This window comes from Sphaerodactylus townsendi, linkage group LG03 (assembly GCF_021028975.2).
Source record: "Sphaerodactylus townsendi isolate TG3544 linkage group LG03, MPM_Stown_v2.3, whole genome shotgun sequence".
NCBI lineage: Eukaryota > Metazoa > Chordata > Lepidosauria > Squamata > Sphaerodactylidae > Sphaerodactylus > Sphaerodactylus townsendi.
In genome coordinates, this window is record NC_059427.1 from 149,081,405 (window position 1) to 149,106,444 (window position 25,040).

A 25,040-nucleotide genomic window follows, 5' to 3' on the forward strand; every position below is an offset into this window, starting at 1 on the left:
TTTGGTTCAGGGGGTCCAAAGTTATGGACTCTCAAATGTGTAGCCCCCATCTCCTATTAGCTCCCCTTGGAAACAATGGGGTTGGGGGCACCCCCTTTGGGAGTCCATAACTTTGGACCCCCTGAACCAAAGCTCACCTAACTTGGGTGGTATCATCAGGAGAGTCCTCGAAAACTCCCAAAATTTTTGGTGCTGCTAGCTTAAAAACACGCTTCCTGCAGGCCAAAAACTGAAAAACACTAAAAAATACAAAAAACAAATCTGAAATTTTTGCTGCCCCCTCCCAGGCGTGCACCCGGTGCAATGTGCACCCCCTGGTCCCCTTGTAGCTACACCTCTCCTCAGGCTCCATACTCAAATCTTCATGAGTTTCCCAGCCAGAATATGGAAACCCTACTGTCCCTCCCATTCCCTATCAGTGACTGGGGAGGTGTGATCTGGCAACCCTAGAAAAGAACTATTCTTGGAGCAGTATAGAGCTTGCAGTCCATAAAACACCTTGTTTGTGTCACATCCACATAGAAATATCTTTGAAGGTCAGAGCTAAGCTTGGTTTTTTGTTCTGCTTTGGTGGAGATTTTAAGGATTAATAGGCCAAAAATACATTCATCAGCCTACAGCTTCAAATAGTTCCAAGAATAGTCAAGTCAACAACGAAAATAATGAAGACGATGCTGATGATGCTTGAAAATCTTCATAAGAACATAAGAACAAGCCTGCTGGATCAGACCAGAGTCCATCTAGTCCGGCACTCTGCTACTCGCAGTGGCCCACCAGGTGCCTTCGGGAGCTCACGTGCAGGATGTGAAAGCAATGGCCTTCTGGTCTGTGACTGATAGCACTGACCGTTGTAGCGTGTATGTGAAGTTTGGATTTTTTGCCCCTATGTGCATCACTTTGCATTTTGCTACATTGAACTGCATTTGCCATTTCTTAGCCCAATCACCTAATTTATTAAGGTCCACTTGGAGCTCTTTGCAATCCTTTGTGGTTCTCACCACCCTACATAATTTGGTATCATCTGCAAACTTGGCCACCACGCTACCCACCCCTACTTCCAGGTCATTTATGAATAAGTTAAAGAGCACTGGTCCCCAGTAATACGGATCCTTGGGGGACACCACTCCCTACATCTCTCCATTGTGAGAACTTCCCATTTATACCCACCCTTTGTTTCCTGTTCCTCAACCAGATTTTAATCCATAGGAGGACTTCCCCTCTTATTCCTTCATTGCTGAGTTTTCTCAACAGTCTCTGGTGAGGAACTTTGTCTAAAGCCTTTTAGAAATCCAAGTAGACAATGTCCACTGGTTCCCCTTTATCAACATGCCTGTTTACACCCGCAAAGAACTCTAGTAAGTTTGTAAGGCAGGACTTGCCTCTGCAAAAGCCATGCTGACTCTTCCTCAGCAGGTCTTGCTTTTCTACATGTTTAATAATTTTATCTTTAATGGTAGATTCTACTGATTTACCACTTCCTCCACCTGTATAGGATTTAACATTAGAATGAATAACCTGGGGAATCTGCCATATGTGCTTCTGCTATATTGTTTTGCCACAAGCGAGAACATAGAGGATGAGAAGATGACTGGATGAACAAATGACTGATTGAATCAATGAATGAATGAACAAATGACCCAGCGATTCTTGCCAAAATCAAAGATCTTATGAGTCAGCTGCTATCAAAAACCATGTAAGTAAGGCCAGGGCCGAAATGAGGGGGAATGATGCTCGGGGAACGTGTGTGCCCTGCGCCTCTGCCACACCCCGCCACTCCCCCGCACTGGTGTGTGCCTGGGGCACGCCCCCCCATGTCCCCTCGGCACTACGCCACTGAGTAAGGCCAGTGATATTGTACCTTCCAAACTGGTTCATCATCCTGCTGAAGAAGATGGTATTCACTGAGTCCATGCCCATGACTTCTGAATCCAAACATAACTAGAATACGATGGAATAGAGTCTTGAGGAAATGGCTTTCATGTAGCATGGCCAGCTCTGGATTGAGAAATACCCTGAGATTTTGGGGGTGGAGCCTGAGGGGGCGTGGTTTGAGGAGGTACTTCCATGGGATATGGTGCCATAGAGCCCACCTTCCAAAGCATCCATAGAGTCCACTTACAGGTGAACTGATTTCTGTCACTTGGAGATCAGTTGCAACCCCTGGAGATCAGTTGTAACCTCCAGCTTCCACCAGGAGGTTGGCAGCCTTAGGGCACTTTTGCAGATGCAGAATAAGGCACTTTCAATTCACTTTTAATCCACTTTGCAGCTGGATTTTACTGTGCAAAATAGCAAAATCCACATGCAAACAATTGTGAAAGTGGATTGAAAGTGCCTTATTCTGCATGTGCATAAGTGCCCTTACTTTCATTACTTTGTTGGTGCCTGTGAATCTGCTCTGGTGCTACTTTCAAAATATGTAGCAGGGTTGGTAAGAAATGCTCTTGACATTTTGGTTTGCTGCCCAGCCTCCCTGTCATTCCAAAGGCCAAGTCGTTGATCTTACCTGAGTTTTGATACTTGCAATTTCCGACTCCAGCGTGTGAGCAACACGAGTCAGAGCCTGGAGCTCTTCTTTGACATTACGCAGGTTGTCACAGTGTCTGGCTGCCACTGTCTTCAGCTCTTGAAACTACCATAAAAAGCAAAACAGATTGTTCAGCAAATAAAGGGGTCAGAGTTCTTTATCTACCTTTTTCCCACCTTTTCTCAAAGGGCACCTGACATACATAGTTCTCCTTTGTAACAACCTAGGAAAATAGCTATATCTCATTTTCCAGCACAGACCCAGGTGTGCTGAACAGCAAGGCCCACTGAAGTCCATATTTGCAAAAAAAAACCAATTACTTTTCCCCACCAATGAAATTGCTGAAGAGAGCTGTGTGAGATTCTTTGTTCTGCTGTGAATTTTCTCCATTGCTGTCAAAGGGGAATTTCTGGTGGAGGGCTGTGCGGTGCATATTTCTGAAGGTACAGTCACAAAACTTTCAGGGTCTCTTCAGGAGAGTCTCTGGATGACACCATTCAGGCTTGGGGAACTTTGCTTCAGAGGGTTCAATGCTATGGGCCCCAAAAAGGGTAGGGCCCATCTCCCACTGCCCCCTGAAGCAGAGTTCTGGTCCTACAGCCTTTGTGCTGGTTTCCATCAGTGACCCTGAGCCTGACTCCACAGGGACCATCCTTTCCTGCTGGTCCACTGCTGCCAGCTGGGAGTGGAGCACCATGCCCCCATCTGGCTTCTCCTCTGAATCCCTGGTCTTGGCTGAGCCTGGCTGGGCAATAAGAAGAAGAAGAAGAAGAAGAAGAAGAAGAAGAAGAAGAAGAAGAAGAAGAAGAAGAAGAAGAAGAAGAAGAAGAAGAAGAAGAAGAAGAAGAAGAAGAAGAAGAAGAAGAAGAAGAAGCACAGCACAAGAAGAAGAAGTAAGAAGAAGAAGAAGAAGAGGAGGAGGGAGTTTGGAGTTTGATATCCCCCCTTTCTCTCCTGCCAGGAGACTCAAAGAGACTTTGACAATCTCCTTGCCCTTCCCCTCACAACAAACACCCTGTGAAGTGGGTGGGAGCTAGAGAGCTCCGAGAAGCTGTGACTAGCCCAAGGTCACCCAGCTGGCGTGTGTGGGAGTGCACAGGCTAATCTGAATTCCCCAGATAAGCCTCCACAGCTCAGGCGGCAGAGCGGGGAATCAAACCCGGTTCCTCCAGATTAGATACACGAGCTCTTAACCTCCTACGCCACTGCTGCTCCTAACAGGAAATGACAGGAGTATCTGAATTCTTGGGTGAAGTCCTTTGACCAAGGCTCTAACCCAGAAACACCCCCCCCCCCACGACACCTGAGGGCACCTGCCAACACTTTTCCTGGTGACTACCAAGTGTTTTTAGAAAGCGAGGTGGCGCTTGTGCCCAGCAAAAATGTTGATTCAACCCTGGAGATCTGATTGGATGGGCAAATTCTGTCCAACAGAGCTTCAGTCTGAAATATTGAAGAGCTAATATGACAGTTTTGTATAACCTCAATAGGCAAGTACAAAACTATTTCAATGTGAAATATGCCATACCTCTGATACTCCTGGGGTATTTTAGAAGGTGTTTATAAGGAGCTCACTGTTATTTATTGCATTTTATGGAAATTTAATTAATTTATAGTATTAATTAGTATATACAATCTATAGATCTTGGGGAAGGCTATGCCTTTTTAGTAAATAGGCTATGAATAACGAATATCTTAATCCTGTCTTTTAAATGTAGTTTTACTATACCTGTTCACAATCCCGTGTACAATGGAACGGACAAAAAGTTTTCATCTACGTTATTTTTATAAATGAAGTGTGATTTTAGAATGTAAAACTACTCATAGACGCCATGTACAACTCTTTTAAATTTAGTGATGGTCTATACTCACGCTTTTGTATCTTATGCCAATAAAGGTCTATTGTATTGTATTGTATTGTATAACCTCACTTCCTCACTTCCTGAATATTAAGGTTGGCTCCTCCTCCTGTGGCAGCCATTTTGTCACTGGCTCCGCCTCCTGCAACAGCCATTCTGTTGTTGCGCTCACCACTCTGTCAGAATCAAAAGGCTCCAGAAGGTTGGGGGCCCCAACACTAAACTGCTGGTTCCCACAAAGTTGTGACAAGGATCAATCTGTTCAGTCGGTTACCTGGCACTGGAACCATGCCTCAGCCTCAGCTCGGCTTCGGGATGCAACACCTCCGTACTGATGCCGGAACTGCTCGATGGTGTGGCCCATATCCAAGCCTCGGCTGTTGTCCATTTGCACCATAACGCACGTGCTGGAAATAGAATCCTGGAGCTCACAAATTTCCTGCAAAAGTGCCACAAGGGAAGATCATCGTTGTGCGGTGCCACACCAAAATAAGGAGGGGACAAGAGTTTGGATTTACCCCCAGCCTTTCTCTTCTGTGAGGAGACTCAAGGTGGCTTACAAACTCCTTTCCCTTCCTCTCCCCACAACAGACACCTGGTGAGGAAGACGGGACTGAGAGAGTTCTGAGGGAACTGTGACTAGCTCAAGGTCACCCAGTGTCAGGAGGCCTGTATTTGGGGGTTTTGCTTGTGCTGCACTGTGTATCGTTGGAGGGTGGTTGGTAGGGGTTAATACTGTTTCTAACGGTCTCTTTCTAGCTACTGAAGAATGTATGCTGAGGCCAGGTGGCGGCAAGGTCACTGGCTACTCATCCTACTGTTATCTCTATGCACTTACTTTTGGCGGTCTTTCCCAGGCTGGGGGCGTAAAAGTGAGGGAACTAGCCAGTTTTTTTATGTGATTGCTGTTTGAGAGTGGGAATCTCAGTCTTAGCTTTCGGAGTCAATGTTTGGTAGACTCCGGATTCAATAAAGTTTTTGCCTGATATTTTCCCCTTAACAAGAGTCTTTGTGGATTTTATTGGGGTTCTGACACCCAGTGGAAATGTAGGAGTGGGGAAACAAATTTGGTTCGCTAGATAAGAGTCTGCTGCTGATGTGGAGGAGTGGGGAATCAAACTCTGTTCTCCAGATTACAGTCCACCTGCTCTGAATAATTACACCACACTGGCTTCCAGGCCATTTATTCTAAGCGAACAATCAATGCAGTTTAGACCAGCAACTTATGGCTTCAGAGTCAAATGTACTAGACAAAATAGGAGGTTAAGAGCTCGTGTATCTAATCTGGAGGAACCGGGTTTGATTCCCAGCTCTGCCGCCTGAGCTGTGGAGGCTTATCTGGGGAATTCAGATTAGCCTGTACACTCCCACACATGCCAGCTGGGTGACCTTGGGCTAGTCACAGCTTCTCGGAGCTCTCTCAGCCCCACCCACCTCACAGGGCGTTTGTTGTGAGGGGGAAAGGGCAAGGAGATTGTCAGCCCCTTTGAGTCTCCTGCAGGAGAGAGAGGGAGGATATAAATCCAAACTCTTCTTCTTCTTTAGAAGGGAAAATGAAATCTCCCATTTTGTGATGGGTCCCATGTTCCATGCCAACTGTTTTTGAGGTGGTACTAAATTCCAGAAATACTCACAGGCTCAATAGGGTTGATGACCACTACTCTACACAGTGACTCCTCCTAAAGTATGCCTCATCAGGACACATTCAACAATCCAGGCTTGCCTAGGTCCCCATGAGTGGCTTCTTCTGGGAACAGTGAGAGATTGGCCATTGAATGCACTAATGTGACATTTCTATTTAGAAAATTGGATGCTCGTGATGCAGAGTGCTTGGTGCCCAACACAGAGGCCCCCTGGTATGAAAGGAGAATATTTGTGTCAGAATCCCAAAGACTGAGACAAACTCTTGTGTAAAACAGTAGTTTAATCAACAGCTTGTGGATCTTTCCTGGACAAAGCCAGAACTGATTTATGCGCGCAAGATCCAGTAATTGAAACGGCTTGCACTCCCCCATCCTGGGAAAGCGTGCCTAAAACAATGGCAAAGGAGATAACAGTGAAGATGCCCAGCCACTGACGTGGGGAATGAAATCATTCTTAAGAAACAGAGCAGAGACAGACAGTATTGCAATTAACCCATTCCACCCCCCCCCCATTATACAGAAAGCAGCAAAAGCAACCCTAATATGAGCAGGCCTCCTGACATTCCACTCCCTCTAGGGCCCTCCCCCGGCTTGCTTAGACAGGAATGATGGAAGGCTTTAATGAGGCGAGGGGCTTTCACATTCTCGGCAAACACCCATTCATTCTGTTCAGGTAAACACCCCATCCAGGAGACCAAATTCTGCAAGCGGTTTCGATAGAAGTGAGAATCCAGAATGGCAGAGATTTCGAAGTGCTTGTCTCTATTAATCAACACTGGAGGCAGAGTCTTCCTCTCAGGATGCCAGACATCCGGAGAAGTCGTCTTCTTGAGCAGGCTGCAATGGAACACAGGGTGGATTTTTTTGCAATGTCTTAGGCAATTCAAGTTCAGCAGTGACCCGATTAATAACACGAATGATTTTAAATGGTCCAATATATTTGGCACTTAATTTCGACGGTCTATGTATGTCCTGAAGATTTTTGGTGGACAAATAAACCATGTCGCCCACCACTAGAGGGAAGTCGCGTCTATGTTTATTAGCCTGGCCCTTGTAAGAGTCTCTCGCTTTCCGCAGCACCTACAGAATGAAAGGCCATTGCTCAGCAACAGACTGCATCCAGTCCTTAACCTCCGACCCTGCAGCACTCCCCACACACAGGGTAGGCAGAGGGGGAGCAGATCTGCCATTCACCACTTCGAAAGGATTTTTACCAGTACTACTGTGCACAGAGTTGTTGTATGCGTACTCCACATAGGGCAACAACTCCACTCAATTATCCTGCTGATAATTGACAAAACACCAGAGATATTGTTCCAAAGTTTGGTTGGACCTCTCCAACTCTCCATCGGATTGGGGTGGTAGGCCGAAGACATCCCCTGTTCAATACCCAAAAGCTTCATAAAGGCTCTGCAGAATTTAGATACAAACTGACTGCCCCGGTCGGAGATTATTTTCTGGGTGGCAGAGTGCAGTCTATAAATATGCTGCATAAACAAATCTGCAAGCTTCTGGGCTGTGGGAATGGGAGCGCAAGGGATAAAATGTGCCTGCTTGGAAAACAGATCCACCACCGTCCACATCACAATCTTTCCATGGCTCGGGGGTAAATCAGTAATAAAGTCCATGGAGATAACCTTCCAGGGTCCATCAGGCAACACAATGTCCTGCAGGAGACCCTGGGACTTAGCCGGAATAGTCTTAGCCATGGCACACACGGGGCAGCCTTTAATATAATCCTCAATGTCCTTGCGCATGGATCTCCACCAAAACTGCTGCCTCAGGAGATGCAGCGTTTTTACGAAGCCAAAGTTACCTGCAGACTTGGAATCATGCCCCTGGAGCAGGATTTGAGAGCACAGCAGGGGTGGAACATAGATCAGTGAGCCACGACACCAAACACCATCATGCAGTTGCAAGCCATCTCTACCCTCCTCTTGAGGAACTGGAGATTTGCCTGCTTCCAAGAAGGCGGAAAGGAGGTGGGATGGAGGAGCGACGGAGGGCGGCGGCTCCACCTTCGATTGTGAGTGGGTGACTGCCATCCCCAAATGGGTGGGAGACAGGATAGTGCGGGAAAGTGGTAACTCCACCTTACGATCCGGCCCATCTGGCAAGCGGGACAAAGCATCAGCCAAGCGGTTGGTTTTGTCCGGGAAAAAATGCACAGTAAACCGAAACCGTGAGAAAAAGTCAGCCCATCGAATCTGCTTGGCAGAGAGGCGACTGGGGGAGCAAAGCGCAGCCAGGTTTTTATGATCAGTTCAGACCTCAAAGGGATGCTCCACTCCCTCTAAGAAGTGCCTCCACACAGAAAGAGCTGTCTTAATAGCACAAATCTCTTTATCACCAGTGTAATTCAGCCCCTGAAAACTTGTGAGACAGGTAAGCGCAGGATTGTGGGCGCCCATCCTCCCCCTTCTGCAGAAGAGCAGCCCCTAACACTTTGTCCGAGGCATCCACATGAACCACAAAGGGTAGGGACGGGTTGGGGTGAGCAAGAACAGGTTCGGAGGTAAACGCAGCTTTCAGAGAATCAAAGGCACCTTGACAGGCAGGGCTCCAAACCAAAGGAATGCCAGGATGGGAAGCGGCAGGCCCCAACCCTTTAGTGCACAGCAGATCAGTTAAAGGCAGAGACAGGGAGGAAAAATGTGGAATGAAGTCACAGTAGAAATTAGCAAAGCCCAAAAACAACTGTAGCTGTTTACAGGTCCGAGGAGGGGGCCAGGTGACCACATCCGCAATTTTAGCCAGACCCATCTCCAGCCCTGCTGCTGATACTCTGTAACCTAGAAAGTCCAGCTGGGGCTTGTGAAACTCACACTTGGAAAGTTTGACGAAGAGTTTGAAAGGAGACGTTGCAAAACCTCATGCACCAATGCAACAAGGGGTTTTTCATCTTGGGAGTAAATCAGCACATCGTCCAAATAAACAACAACACCTTTAAACAGCAAGTCATCTAAAATCCCATTGATCAGACTTTGAAACACAGCGGGAGCCCCTGAGAGCCCAAAAGGCATAATTAAATATTCAAACTGTCCATAGCGAATATTGAAAGCGGTTAGATGTTCATGGCCCTCTGCCATACGCACTCTGTAATAAGCTTCACACAAATCCAACTTAGTAAACAGGTTGGCCAACAAGTCCTTGATTAAGGGCAACCAGTACTTATTCGAAGTGGAAACAGCATTGAGACCCCTGTAATCCGTACACAGTCTCAGAGTCCCGACTTTCTTTTTCACAAACAGTACAGGTGCAGCAAAACTACTGCTGGCTCTCTGTATGAACCCGCATGCCAAATTCTTTCTCAGGAAATCGCGTAAGGCCGCATCCTCGCCTGGACTCATGGGATACAGCCGCCCCTTTGGGAATTTGGCACCGGGAATCAGCTCAATTTTACAATCCGTGTAACGATGAGGAGGTAAAGAATCACACTCGGTCTCTTCAAAAACTTGCCACAAGTCCCGATAAGGCGGAGGAATGGACAGATCCAAAGCCCCCCCCCCCCGCTGGCATCACGGAACACGCCAGACCATCACTGGATTGTGACAGGTGCTCAGGGGGTTCGGAACTCATATGATCCCCACAAGGCAGATTGGTAAAAGTTAAAATCCGTTGCAACCATTTCACCGAGGAGTCGTGATCGATGAGCCAGGACAGTCCCAGAATGACTGGATATTGAGAAATGGGCACAATCACGAAACTGCGGCGCTCCCAGTGCCCCTTGCAATTTACCAACTGATCCATCTGATCAAATAGGATGGTTTCATGAAGAAGGATTGGTGTGAGCTTCAGGAGAGCTGCTACTGAAAAGCCTTCGGGGATAAGATTAAAACAATGAGGAACATCCCGGTTAATCGACCACAGAGGTGGAGCACAGCTGGATCTTAGGACCCCCAGGACCGCTGGAGATTACAAGGGGAAGAACAATGGCCTCACTCACCCGCTTAGTCTTGACAGCTTCCCAAGGGGTGGGCGGCTTCAGCCCGGGGGGCCATCGAATGGGCTACTCCCTTTGACGGCTTGGACGGTTTGGCAACTGGTGTCGAAGTAGCTGGAACGGCCTGACGTTTGGCTGGAAAAGCGGCCGCCATATGCCCCTCGGCCACACAATACAGGCAGAGGCCGAGCTGCCGCCGGTGGGCGTTCTCATCGGCGGAAAACTGGCGTTTCGGTGGTGTGGGACGAAGGGTTTATGAACTAGCAGGGAGCCCCCGATGAGGGGGGGAGTGGCGAATGCCCCGGGGCTGCCCTGAGAGTGGCAGCTTCATGCATACAGGCATCTGCTGTCACGGCAAGTACGATCCACTCCATCAAGGGGACTGTCCTGAACTAAGGCCTAATTAAACAGATTTGAGATGGAGAGTCTTCTTAAAGGCAAAGATCTTCACCGGATCGTCCCAATCAGGGATTCTGCTGGCCATGGTGCGGAATTTTTCAACAAATTCCACGTAAGGCATCTTGCCTTGCCGCATCTCCATCAGTTCTTGTTTGGCCTGCTCGCCCACGAATGGCCTCTCAAACCGGCAGCGTAAGGCCATCATGGAATCTTGGAAATTGCGTAGCCCAGTCACTGCCCATTGGAAGAGCCCCACGTACCAGTTGGCAGCAGCTCCATCCAGCATGGATCCCACGTCATACACGCGTTCAATGTCAGTCGGATACTGGCGCCCGTATTGCAGCATGTGGGTATTTACTTGAACCAGAAAGGCAGGGAGCAACTCCTGGGTCCCATCAAATCTCATGGTCATCTGGGCTCGAGGCAGGAACGGTGGGGCACCCCTGTAAGGGCCTAGAATCATAGGAGGCGCGCCGGGCAACCACCAACCAGGAGGGTGAAGTGGCAGGATCATTGGCGGGGGTGCCAGTTGCCCTGGCGGGATGGGAACCCCCGCTGGAACTCCCACAGGAGGCACAGGTTCTGGGGGCGCAGGTGCTGGGGCAGGCGGTGCCGGAGGAGGGGGTGCTGGAGCAGGCGACGCCGGGGCTGGTGGAGCTAGAGGAACCCTACAGGCTGTGGCACAGGTTGACCGGGGATCCCTTGCCCTTGACGAGCCTGGGCAAGGGCCGCACGCAGATGCTCCATGTCTTGCTCCATGTAACATAGGGCCCGGCGGTACTTGTCTCTCTCAGCCTGCCCGGTTCCCTCCGAGGTCCAAAGCAAGCACCAAACTTCGGCTTCCGATGCAGAGATGTCTCCAGAAGGGTGATCCCCAAACAAAACGTTGCCGGCAAAAGGTGCAGTAGCCCATGAAGCACTGCCAGAGTCCGGGATTTGGGAGCCCTGGCCCTGGCGACGGCACACGGTTACCCCTTGTTCACAGTCTAACAGGGCAGTCAGAAATGGATTTACAGAGTCCAGATAGCCTCCCGAAGCCCAATCTCCAGAGCCAGGTGGGGGACGTTCCCCATCGGGAGGGTCGGAGGCAGAGACAGATGTTCCTGTCAAGTCCACGGGAATAGGGTGCCCATTATTTTCAGAAACGGCTCCTGCCGCCATTGCACCCTCCGGAGGTTCCCCTGCGGAGAACATTGTTGCAAGAAAAGTGCTTGGAAAAGTTGCAAAATTAGTGAGGCAAAATCCGAGCTATGCACCGCAGCATGGAATTCAGCCTAAGGGCAGTTCTGGCTAAATGTCAGAATCCCAAAGACTGAGACAAACTCTTGTGTAAAACAGCAGTTTAATCAACAGCTTGTGGATCTTCCCTGGGCAAAGCCAGAACTGATTTATGCGCGCAAAGATCCAGTAATTGAAACGGCTTGCACCCCCCCCATCCTGGGAAAGCGTGCCTAAAACAATGGCAAAGGAGATAACAGTGAAGATGCCCAGCCACTGAAGTTGAGCAGCACCTGGGGAATGAAATCATTCGTAAGAAACAGTGCAGAGACAGACAATTAACCCATTCCACCACCACCCATTATACAGAAAGCAGCAAAAGCAACCCCAATATGAGCAGGCCTCTTGACAGTTTGCTGGTTTCTTACAAGAAGTCCCTCCAGTCACTCAGGTTGTAAGACTGCAACCAGGGTCGTTTCCTCATGGCAAAATAATACTTGTGTACCACCAGTTTTGTTTAACCTGGATCTATTTTATCCCGGGGGGGCCATCTGCCTGGCTGCCCATTTTTTGAAGGGATCCAGTGAAGACCAGGAGGAAATGTTCCAAACAAGCCCGGGACTTCTGTATTTACATTGCAGGCAGATCTGTGCATGCCAGGCAGGTGTCACACGTTCTGATTGGCTGTTGATTTTGAGTGGCAGCTTGAATGAACATAAGGCGGGGAGATCAGGCGGCTGGGCAGGAAAAATAAACTGGGTCTGCTCCCGAATGGTGTTGACATGGTAGCAGGCACTAGCAGGATTGCCCTGAGATTTTTAAAAAGAACCTTCGAACTGGCTATTTTTGAAAATCCCAGGCTAAGGGAACTATCACAGGGCAACACTGGGGCAGGCCTGCTTTAGCACCAGGAATCGTGCAGACTTCTTGGCTGCACAGGGATATTTTTCTTGCTCAACCCAGGATATTTTAACCGTGCGTAAATGGCCCAGGAGAACCAGCAGCATTTGTTATTTAAAACCTTTTTGCAAGAACAGACATCTTTGTAATAGCTTAAAATCTTATCACCTGTTCATATATACATTTCAAGAAGCTGATTTGCTTGATGTGACTTTCCACCTTGGCTTCCAGCTCTGCTTTGTGAGTAAAAACACAATCCAAATCCTGCATGAAAACCCAAACCATTGTGATCAGTAACACATTATTATTCACAGGACAAGGAAACTGCTAAAAGAGGCAAAGGAGATAAAAGTACGTACAGAGACAACAGGAGATACAGTATAACTATGACCATCGTTTACCTTAATCACAGCAAATTTTGGAAGTCCTTTCTGATGAAAAATATGAGAGGAATTTCAAGGGAAGCCAAAAACATTTTAATAAGGTTGTGGGTTTGTGTAGAGTGCTATCATGTCACGATCAATCTATGGCAACTCCAGCAAGGGCTTGTAAGTCAAGTGGGTTCCATCTTCCATGCCAGCTGTTTTTGTGGTGGTACCAACTAACTGTTATCAAAATTCCAGAAATACCCACTGGACTGACAGTGTTGAGGGGACCTAGGGGTGAGGAATCTTCTGCAGAGCCTTCCTTGGAGGTTTCCCTTCCAAATACAGACCCTGTATCGGCTTCCAAGATCTGAAGGGATCAGGCTGTACCATACCACCTTCCCTCCTCCAGGGAGGTTTAGCACATTACAATAGCCTTATACTTTACTACATGTGTGAGGAGAACATGCTACATGCGATTCTCCCAATACACACTATTGCTGTTCCTTCAGATAAAATGGCTGTCATACATATTGGAGGGAATCACATATGATGTGTTCTCCTGGTGCACACGATGAAGGCCTTGAATGGAAAAACTGAGGCAAACTCAGAAGTTCCTCTTTAGGTGAAGGAAAGCCCAAAAAGGGCAGTGACACTTTTCACAAGGATTATGTATAATGCCGCCAGGAACATGAAGTTGGTGGGGTGTACTTTTTTTTTTTTTTTGGATATAATATGGGAAAAACTCAAATACCCGGAAAGAAAAATAAACCCCTTTCCCAATAGTGGAGTGAAAAGGTCTACTATCTGGACACAAAATCAGCCTAACAAATCTTGTAGTGCAGTGATGGCGAACCTTTCCGAGAGCGAGGGCCCAAATTGCAACCCAAAACCCACTTATTTATCGCAAAGTGCCGACACGGCAATTTAACCTGAATACTGAGGTTTTTGTTTAGAAAAAAAGGTTGGCTCCGAGGCGTGCGTTACTCGGGAGTAAGCTTGGTGGTAGTCGGTGGCTTTGCTTTGAAGAAACCATGCAACTCTTCCAACTGGTGAATCACGACCCTAGGAGGGTTTACTCATAAGCAAGCCCCATTGCCAGCAACCAAGCTTACTCCCAGGTAAAGGATCACGCTTCAGTTCTTCGCATGAAAATCAGTGGGGTTTAACAGCGCTTAACAGGGTTACCTACACTGTTTCCCCAAAACTAGGTCTTAGGTTTAATGCTAATAATCGAGCCCAGCAGCCCAGGCCAGCCTAGATGTGTGTGTGGGGGCACTCTGTTTGCATGTGCCCACAGAGAGGGCTCTGAGTGCCACCTCTGGCACCCGTGCCATAGGTTCGCCACCACTGTTGTAGTGCATCCTAAACAGTTATACCCTTCTACACCCACTGAAGTCAATAACATTTATTACTTTGTTTAGATTTGCATTGATAATCTGTGGGGGAAAGTTCTTTCTTTCTTTCTTTCTCTTTCTTTCTTTCTTTCTTTCTTTCAACAAAATCAATACCTTTAAGCAAAAGCATCAAAAATAAAACCACTCACCTTTTTAAGTAATACAAACTCATTTTCAGTCGATGCCCGCTTATTACATTCCTCCTCATACCTGTTCGGGTAAGGGGAAAGATTTTTATTAATCCATACAAGACATCAAATAAGCATCATATATGAGGTGTGATTCCCATTTGCTTTAAAACAAAAAGCTAAAACTCTTTTACCACAATAAAAACACAACATTCTTTGTTTCTGAATATATTGTGTAAATTAAACATGTTTGCATATATCGAAATCCTCATTTGGGATCGTTCATTATGCTCTGCCAGGGAAGGAACAGATGTGCAGAGCACAGAAGTTCCATAGTGTCACTACAGGATAGTTTCTCTCATAAGAACATAAGAACATAAGAACAAGCCAGCTGGATCAGACCAAAGTCCATCTAGTCCAGCTCTCTGCTACTCGCAGTGGCCCACCAGGTGCCTTTGGGAGCTCACGTGCAGGATGTGAAAGCAATGGCCTTCTGCGGCTGTTGCTCCCGAGCACCTGGTCTGTTAAGGTATTTGCAATCTCAGATCAAGGAGGATCAAGATTGGTAGCCATAAATCGACTTCTCCTCCATAAATCTGTCCAAGCCCCTTTTAAAGCTATCCAGGTGAGATCCAGGAAATCTCCCACTAGTATCAGCCTTTTCATTAGTATCAGCCTTGTCTAGTATCGCCTACACATTCAGAAACTTATCATCACAGTCATAGAGGCAAGAAGCTCCCGCTTCTCTTTTTCACTGAAGTTCACCATGCCCCCACCCCCAAGATACTGCCCACAGGATTCATATGACCTCCAAAAACAAGATAGCAGAAAAACAGGATATCACTATTTTAAATACATTGACAAATAGGAACTCCAGGATTAATGAGGGGCATAATATAGGGACGTAAATTGGAATGGAGCAATTAGCAGATATCATTGCCGCTCTCAGTTGGATTCCACGCAGCACAAATATAACATCTTCAGGACATTATATATAGCATTTTAGGGAAGACCTTCACACAGGTCTCTTCCTCAAAACGACTCAGGCCCATCATATATCTCCCAATCCATGTTTTACAAACATCACTGAACTAGCTATCTTTTTGCATAGTCCTGGGTTTGAGGCACTCCCATGCAAACACAGCAGGCAGGAAATGCTTTATTTTCCTCCCTTCTACCAGTTCATAAGAACATAAGAACATAAGAACAAGCCAGCTGGATCAGACCAAAGTCCATCTAGTCCAGCTCTCTGCTACTCGCAGTGGCCCACCAGGTGCCTTTGGGAGCTCACATGTAGGATGTGAACGCAATGGCCTTCTGCGGCTGTTGCTCCCGATCACCTGGTCTGTTAAGGCATTTGCAATCTCAGATCAAGGAGGATCAAGATTGGTAGCCATAAATCAACTTCTCCTCCATAAATCTGTCCAAGCCCCTTTTAAAGCTATCCAGGTTAGTGGCCATCACCACCTCCTGTGGCAGCATATTCCAAACACCAATCACACGTTGCGTGAAGAAGTGTTTCCTTTTATTAGTCCTAATTCTTCCCCCCAGCATTTCAATGAATGTCCCCTGGTTCTAGTATTGTGAGAAAGAGAGAAAAATGTCTCTCTGTCAATATTTTCTACCCCATGCATAATTTTGTAGACTTCAATCATATCCCCCCTCAGCCGCCTCCTCTCCAAACTAAAGAGTCCCAAACGCTGCAGCCTCTCCTCATAGGGAAGGTGCTCCAGTCCCTCAATCATCCTTGTTGCCCTTCTCTGCACTTTTTTCTATCTCCTCAATATCCTTTTTGAGATGCAGCGACCAGAACTGGACACAGTACTCCAAGTGCGGTCGCACCACTGCTTATATAAGGGCATGACAATCTTTGCAGTTTTATTATCAATTCCTTTTCTAATGATCCCCAGCATAGAGTTTGCCTTTTTCACAGCTGCCATGCATTGAGTTGACATTCCCATGGAACTATCAACTAAGACGCCTAAATCCCTTTCCTGGTCTGTGACTGATAGCACTGACCCCTGTAGCGTGTATGTGAAGTTTGGATTTTTTGCCCCTATGTGCATCACTTTACATTTTGCTACATTGAACTGCATTTGCCATTTCTGAGCCCACTCATCTGATTTATCAAGGTCCGCTTGGAGCTCTTCGCAATCCTTTGTGGTTCTCACCACCCTACATAATTTGGTATCATCTGCAAACTTGGCCACCACGCTACCCACCCCTATTTCCAGGTCATTTATGAATAGGTTAAAGAGCACTGGTCCCAAAACGGATCCTTGGGGGACACCACTCCCGACATCTCTCCATTGTGAGAATTTCCCATTTACACCCACTCTTTGTTTCCTGTTTCTCAACCAGTTTTTAATCCATAGGAGGACTTCCCCTCTTATTCCTTCATTGCTGAGTTTTCTCAACAGTCTCTGGTGAGGAACTTTGTCAAAAGCCTTTTGGAAATCCAAGTAGACAATGTCCACCGGTTCACCCCTGTCCACATGCCTGTTTACACCCTCAAAGAACTCTAGTAAGTTTGTAAGACAGGATTTGCCTCTGCAAAAGCCATGCTGACTCTTTCTCAGCAGGTCTTGCTTTTCTACATGTTTTTTAATTTTATCTTTAATGATAGATTCTACTAATTTACCAGGAACAGATGTCAAACTGACTGGCCTGTAATTTCCCGGGTCCCCCCCCTAGATCCTTTCTTAAAGATTGGTGTGACATTGGCCATCTTCCAGTCTTCAGGGATGGAGCCTGATTTCAGGGATAAGTTGCTTATTAAAGTGAGAAGATCAGCAATTTCATGCTTGAGCTCTTTAAGAACTCTTGGGTGAATGCAATCTGGGCCAGGGGATTTGGTAACATTTAGTTTATCAATGGCTGCCAGAACTTCTTCCTTGTCTACCACTATCTTCGCTAGTTCCTCGGATTCGCCTCCTAAGAAGCTTGGTTCAGGTGCAGGAATGTTCCTCACCTCCTCTTGGGTGAAGACAGATGCAAAGAATTCATTCAGCTTCTCCGCAATCTCCCTGCCATCTTTTAGCACACCCTTTGTTCCTTTGTCATCTAACGGGCCTACCGCTTCCCTTGCTGGCTTCCTGCTTTTGATGTACTTGAAGAACTGTTTGTTGCTGGTCTTGATGTTCATAGCCATGCGTTCCTCATAATTTTTTTTTGCCTCCCTTACAGCTAACTTGCTTCTCTTTTGCCACCATTTGTGTTCCCTCTCATATTCTTCAACAGCCAAACTGGACTTCCATTTTCTAAAAGACATTTTCTTTTTTCTGATAATTTCCTCAACCTCTCTTGTTAACCATGGTGGCTTTCTTTTGGACTGGGTGCTGCCTTTTCTAACCTGTGGAACACATTCCAGCTGAGCTTTTATTACTGTGTTTTTAAATAACCTCCAAGCATCCTGGACAGTTTTGACTCTCTTGATTTTCCCTTTCAGCTTCCTGTGCACTATCCCCCTCATCTTTGAGAAATTTCCCTTTCTGAAGGCGAATGTAACTACATTAGTAGTTGCCACTTGTTCGCATGCTGAGATACTGAATCTGACAGCATTGTGGTCGCTGTTCCCTATCGGCTCAACAACACTGACTTCCTGCACCAGGTCCTGGGTCCCACATAGAATTAGATCTAGGATCACCTCTCCCCTAGTTGGTTCCACAACCATCTGCTCTAAACCACAGTCATTTAGCAAAGTTCACATCAGTCATTTAGCAAAGTTCACATCAGTTCCACCTGCATCTGACATTTCAGGAACAATCTGCCCACCTGCCGTTCTGTGCAGTTTGCCCAGCACATTGTGGGCAGATTCTCTGAGCACCCGCCATTTCGTAAATCCCCCAAGCATGTTTTCTCCCCTCGGCAGTGACCACCATTTCATTCATAGATTTACAGCAACACAATCAATATTGTTGAAGGCTTTCATGGCTCGATTCAACTGGTTGTGGTGGGTTTTCTGGGCTGTGTGGCCGTGGTCTGGTGGATCTTGTTCCTAATGTTTCGCCTGTATCTGTGGCCGGCATCTTCAGAGGTGTATCACAAAGGGAAATCTGTTACACACTGGATCCCTTGTTACACAGGGGGAAGTCTGTGTGCAACAGACTTCCCTCTGTGATACACCTCTGAAGATGCCAGCCACAGATGCAGGCAAAACATTAGGAACAAGATCCACCAGACCACGGCCACACAGCCCGGAAAACCCACCACAACAATCAATATTGCCTGGCCATTGCAGGGAAGTCCCTTTCTCTCTCTCTCTGGTTAAAAAAATTCTGTGTGTTGAATATGCAAAGCTATACAGGTGTAGCCAACTGTATTGTGGGACAGTTGGTATTGCTGCCGGGGTACATTTCTGTATGCCTTCTCCAGGTTAGAATCCACCACTCTTAACCAAGCCATTATTGATAATCATAGCATTGTACAAAACTTGACAATTCCTTTACATAGCATGCTGTTAAAGATACATATATCAAGTTTCCGTAGAGTTCACCTTCTTTTGTGGCCTTCCATGGCTTGTTCTAAAGAGTCACGTTCGGCCTTCAGCTTGGCTTTTTCTGATTCCACACATTCCATCTCCTTCTTCAGCATGCTGACATGTTCATTGAAGAGGGGCTCCATCTTACTCTTGCAATGTTTCTTTTCTTGTATGAAGTCCCATTTGGTCTTCAGCATCACATTTTGTTGCTCCAGTAGCCGGACCTGAAGCCCAAAAGGAAAGCATTCATCAGATCCAGTTTTGGGTTACCAGTTATGATGTAGATTAGCAGAGTTGGAAAAAAGAATGCAGAGTCAATCTGAAAAAAAAAAAACTTTACTCAGTATAAAGGGAGAAAAAAGGTTACTTTCGGAGGAAAAACAAGAAAACTCCTTTCTTTTTACACTAACTGTGAGCTAGTTTACTCTAATCTCACATTACTCAAATGCCGTGGTGGTGAAGCTATGGCGCTCCAGATGTTCATGGACTACATCTGGAGTGCCATAGGTTTGCCACCACTGCTCTAATGACCGCAATGATCACTACTGCTACTGCTATATGCTCCTACTGCTAGCTCAACAAAACATTAGGTTAACCTTTTCTTAATTCTAGCTATGTGACTATTCTGCATGTATAAAATACTGGGCCAGCTCTCCAATAGCTCGTCAATAGACTGGTTACAAACACTCTGACCTCACTAATTAATTAGCACGAACATTTAACTCTTTCATGTCTGAACTGTGTGGCAGACACTTGCCAAATGCGAACAAGTTAGCTTTAGGATTGCCAGGTTCCCCCCTTGCCACCAAAGGGGGTGGGCAGGGACGGAGCGAGGGGGGGAAGTGTCCGGCGCACCTTCTGTCCCTGCCACGCCCCCATCCTGCCCTGGAACACCACACCCCAGAACACCGTCACCTCACCCCCGCAGTGGGATGCGCTTAGTGCAGGGGTAGGGAACCTGCGGCTCTCCAGATGTTCAGGAACTACAATTCCCATCAGCCTCTATCAGCATGGCCAATTGGCCATGCTGGTAGGGGCTGATGGGAATTGTAGTTCCTGAACATCTGGAGAGCCGCAGGTTCCCTACCCCTGGCCTAGTGCATCGTGCGCACCCCTGCCTCCAAAATGGTCTGGTGGATCTTGTTCCTAATGTTTCACCTGTTTCCAAAGTGGGAAAATTCCAGAGATTTACGGAAGGACCCTGGGGAGTACATAGCCCTCAGTGAGGTATGATGTCACAGTGTCCATCCTCCATAGCAGCCATTTTCTCCTGGAGAACTGATATCTGTATCCTGGAGAGGAGCTGTAATTGTAAGGGGGTGGGGGGGTGCCCAGATCCTACCTGGAGGCTGACATCCATAGTTAGCCTGTGGGACAAAACCTAACTCATCAAATCTGAAGCAAACAATAGAGGGACCTTTAATGTATTACAGAAGAGGCACAAGAGATTCAATCTCAGGCTTTGCTACAATGTTTACAAATGCCATCTGGTGCCAAAGCCAATCACATGGGTCTTTTCCTGCCAGGATTGGGGCAGTGACTCTGTGGGGAGGATCTGACTATTGATGCTGCAAACAGGATATGATGTCTTTCATAGCTATCACTAGGGATCATTTCAGAGGTGTTGGTCTGCTGTAGTAGTAGTAGTAGTAGTAGTAGTAGTAGTAGTAGTAGTAGAAGAAGAAGAAGAAGAAGAAGAAGAAGAAGAAGAAGAAGAAGAAGAAGAAGAAGAAGAAGAGTAGTTTTGGATTTATATCCCCCTTTCTCTCCTGTAGGAGACTCAAAGGAGCTTACAATCTCCTTGCCCTTCCCCCCTCACAACAAACACCCTGTGAGTTAGGTGGGGCTGAGAGAGCTCCGAAAAGCTGTGACTAGCCCAAGGTCACCCAGCTGGCATGTGTGGGAGTGCACAGGCTAATCTGAATTCCCCAGATAAGCCTCCACAGCTCAGGCGGCAGAGCGGGGAACCAAACCCAGTTCCTCCAGATTAGAATGCACTTACTCTTAACCACTATGCCACTGCTCCTCCTCTTCCCCAATCTGATCATCCCAAACTCCAAGAGTTTGGATTTATACTCGACCTTTATCTTCTGTAAAGAGTCTCAAAGTGATTTACAAACTCCTTTTCCTTCCTTTCCCCACAACAGTCGCCTTGTGAGGAAGGTGGTGCTAAGTGAGTTCTGGGGAAACTGTGACTGGCCCAAGGTCACCCAATAGACTTCACGTGTAGGAGCAGAGAAATCCAGTTTGCCAGGTAGCAGTCGGCTGTCCGTGTGGAGAATCAAACCTGGTTCTCCAGATCAGAGTCCACCTTCTCTTAACCACGACACCAAGCTGTTAGAAGAGCAAGATTTAAGTGCAATAGCACTTTTTGAGATCAACCTCCACAACCCGACTGGGGGCTCAGACCTGGGTCTCCCAGGTTCTAGTCCAACACTTTGCACACTGTGTTAAGGATTCACTCATGTGCTCCTGCAAATTGGTGAAAGACTGTAAGGGATCTTCTGCATGGAAAGACCATTCTCCAGCACTGCAGTTGCACTTCACAAACAATTTTTCACTATGGATGTAGGTAGAACAGTATATTCCATTACAAAACAAAAATCCATACATCTATTCAAACTGAGACAATGCATGGGTATCTACTTTATCATAACTGACAATAGCATTCCAATACATCTGCACAGAGGATACACAGTGGTGCCCTTTAGCATTTGTACGTTGACATGGGAGATGATTTACTATCTCACACTGCTATAATAGCTTAGATTCAATGATGCCCAAATGGAAACATATACATAGTTCGTGCAGTTCAACTTGGGCAAGATCTTATGCGATACCTAGTACATGCATCCCTACATATTTATTTTAGTGCCCAGAAAATGGTTTCACAAAATCTTGAGCAAGCAGGAATACATTAAATTAATGCAAGCAGCTACTGCAGCCTTTTCTTGCATTTCCACTTGAGCAAGAGCTGTAGCACAAGCAGAACATTTGAGCTGGATCCGACCCAATATTCATAAGTCTGCAGCAATGTGGGTGGAGCTAATGGTGTGGTCCTTCCCATAGAATCCCCACTACATCAAAAGGAAGGGTGCAGATTAGTTGGAAGAGGTCATCACAGTTGGCCCCACCCATTTGTTTCCATCCATCCATCCATCCATCCATCCATCCATCCATCCATCCATCCATCCATCCATCCATCCATCCATCCATCCATCCATCCATCCATCCATCCATCCATCCATCCATCCATCCATCCATCCATCCATCATCCATCTATCTATCTATCTATCTATCTATCTATCTATCTATCTATCTATCTATCTATCTATCTATCTATCTATCTATCTATCTATCTATCTATCTATCTATCTATCTATCTATCTATCTATCTATCTATCTATCTATCTATCTATCCATCTATCCATCTATCTATCTATCTATTTATTTATTTGTTACATTTATATACCGCCCTCCCTGAAGGCTCAGGACGGTTTCCATCAACAATAAAAGTTTAAAACATCGTATATATAATTTATCTAAAATACATAAAATACTAAACTACAGATGGCTTCAGCTCTTCTATTCCTCTTTTTATGTACCCACGGGAGGCCAGATGTTTTTTTAATGGCAAGTTGACATCATCCCAGCTGGCCAAACGCCTGGCGGAACAGGTCCATTTTACAGGCCCTGCGGAAACTTTGTAAGTCCCTGAGGCCCTGATCTCACCTGGAAGCCTGTTCCACCAGGTAGGGGCCAGAGCCGTAAAAGCCCTGGCCCTTGTAGAGGCCAGCCGGATTGCCTTGGGGCCAGGGATCACCAGGGATCACCAGGAATCACCAGGGATCACCAGGGATCGCCTCCGACGAGCGGAGGGGCCTAGAAGGGCGGTATAGGGAGAGACGATCCCTCAGATAAGCAGGGCCAAGGCCGCGAATGGCTTTGAAGGTCAATACCAAAACTTTAAACATGACCCAGTACTCAATCGGCAGCCAGTGCAGTTGGTATAGGACCAGGGTAATCCGGTCCCTTGCTGTTGCTCCGGAGAAGAGTCTGGCTGCCGCATTCTGTACGAGTTTCAATTTCCGGATCATGGCCAAAGGTAAGCCCGTGTAGAGCGAGTTACAGTAGTCTAATCTAGAGGTGACCGTGGCATGGATCACAGTGGCCAGATCGGAACGGGAGAGATATGGGGCCAGTTGCCGTGCCTGCTGCAGATGGTAAAAAGCTGCCTGGGCTGTCTGGGTGACCTGGTCCACCAATGATAAGGATGGATCCAGAGTCACCCCCAGGCTCTTGGCGGACGAAGTTAATTTTAATTTGAACATAAGAACATAAGAACATAAGAACATAAGAACTGGCCTGCTGGATCAGGCCAGAGTCCATCTAGTCCAGCACTCTGCTACTCGCAGTGGCCCACCAGGTGCCTTTGGAAGCTCACATGCAGGATGTGAAAGCAATGGCCTTCTGCTGCTGCTGCACTTGAACACCTGGTCTGCTAAGGCATTTGCAATCTGAGATCAAGGCAGATCAAGACTGGTAGCCATAGATCGACTTCTCCTCCATAAATCTATCCAAGCCCTTTTTAAAGCCATCCAGGTTAGTGGCCACCATTATTGGCCTTGAGTACAAAGCCTGTGTTGGATCGCTCAGAATGCTGATGAAAAATGCTGCAGCCAGTCCAGAAAGGGGGATGAGGCATGTTGGTCAACCGTCCACTGCATGCGTGCAGGGAGCCCCACAGTCTTTCAGGTAGGCATCCTACTAAATTCCACAGCTTCGTTGTCTCAACTTGAAACACCCCAATTCATTTTTGCCTTTACCCCATTTAACACAAATTGAACCTATGAGTAGTTTCGTGGCATTTCCTTCTGTGTAGTGCCAGTTCCCGTCTTTAATGTATACCATTCTTAATATTCTTCTTGCACAACATAAAAATGCCATAAAAAGAACAAATGCGTGGTGAATACCAGCAACAAACACGGACAAAACAATCCATAACCATGAGATGCAAAGCCAAAATGAGAAGGGGAACAATCAGGAGGTAAAGAGGAAGGGAAAAGCCCTGAGTCCAAAGAAATAGCTGCCAATTTGGAGTGGCAAAATCCCCAGGAACAGCCCTGACAAAGACCACACAACCCCAGACGGATATTGCCAAAAGTCATTTGTCCGGCCATCATCACTGGCCTTGAGAAGTGCGCAGCCATCAAGTTGCCCCATTTGTTTGGGTTATATGGCTGAGCTTTTATGAGACACATAAAACTTGGCATGAGCATCTTGTGCCAAAAAGCAACCAACCTGACGGACATGTATGCCCCTGACGGACACGTATCACTGCTTCGTTATCAACCACTCCACTCTCCCCGACTCACCTTGTGGATGAAAGTGGCCAGTTTGCTATTGAGGCCCTGGAGCTCATTCTTCGCCTGGCACTTCACCGCAAAGGCCGTGGTGTCAATCTTCAAATCGAGAGGCTGCAGCAGCGACTCGTTGCAAGTCACGGGTGCGATGCACTTCGTACCCGGAACAGCAGCTCCAGCTTTCCTGTAGCTATAGTCAGCGCCATAGCAGCTATGTGCACCACTGACCACACCACTGTGAGGCCTGCTTGCAGGGAGGCTGCGGTCGAGTCTTGGTCCACCAGAGCCGACGCTGCTACTGCTAAAGCCCCCGGCTCCGGCATAACATATTCCAATGCCTACGGGACTGTAGGCACTACTGCCCATATGCGTCTGGCCTGCATTTTGAGGCCAGACCACTGAATAGGAGCTGAAGTTGTTTTGATCCCATCCAGAGCCAGCGTGACAAGAGTGGCAAGACATTTCTTCTCAGAGGAGCGGAACACAAGCAGATAAAAGGGACTGTGAAAAGTGTGTCTTGCGGTGGGAAGGGGGCAGGACGAAGAAGATGCTAAAACTTTGTAGGACACTCGGTCCTTTATATCCCTTTCGGAAAGCTGGGCTTGGCTTCCTCCCGGCAGGGAAATAGCAATTTAGTGGCATTTATGAGCTGGGAGTTTTCGGCAATCAGCTTCTCATGCACCGGACTGAGTAGCCAGGACAGCATGAATAGCCAGGCCAAACACATCTCCCCTTCTGAGTATCCATGTGAAGCAGTTCCTATAAAGCTTTTGGATTGAATGTTCTCCCTGGAACGAGGCCATCAATAGGACATCAGG

The 25,040-nt window shown here is 47.0% G+C and overlaps 1 protein-coding gene across 1 annotated transcript in view; it reads right to left on the minus strand.

Annotated features, from left to right (window-relative positions):
- Nucleotides 1–24,588, minus strand: part of LOC125427917 (keratin, type II cuticular Hb5-like) — a 28,207-nt gene extending 3,619 nt beyond the window's left edge. The window contains exons 1-6 of the mRNA XM_048487484.1: nucleotides 24,235–24,588; nucleotides 18,875–19,083; nucleotides 14,401–14,461; nucleotides 12,658–12,753; nucleotides 4,661–4,825; nucleotides 2,507–2,632 (exon numbers count right to left, since the gene is read on the minus strand). Of these exons, the coding sequence (XP_048343441.1) occupies nucleotides 2,507–2,632; nucleotides 4,661–4,825; nucleotides 12,658–12,753; nucleotides 14,401–14,461; nucleotides 18,875–19,083; nucleotides 24,235–24,588 (1,011 nt within the window). The remainder of the gene's footprint in view (nucleotides 1–2,506; nucleotides 2,633–4,660; nucleotides 4,826–12,657; nucleotides 12,754–14,400; nucleotides 14,462–18,874; nucleotides 19,084–24,234) is intronic.
- Between the last annotated feature and the right edge of the window lie 452 nt (nucleotides 24,589–25,040).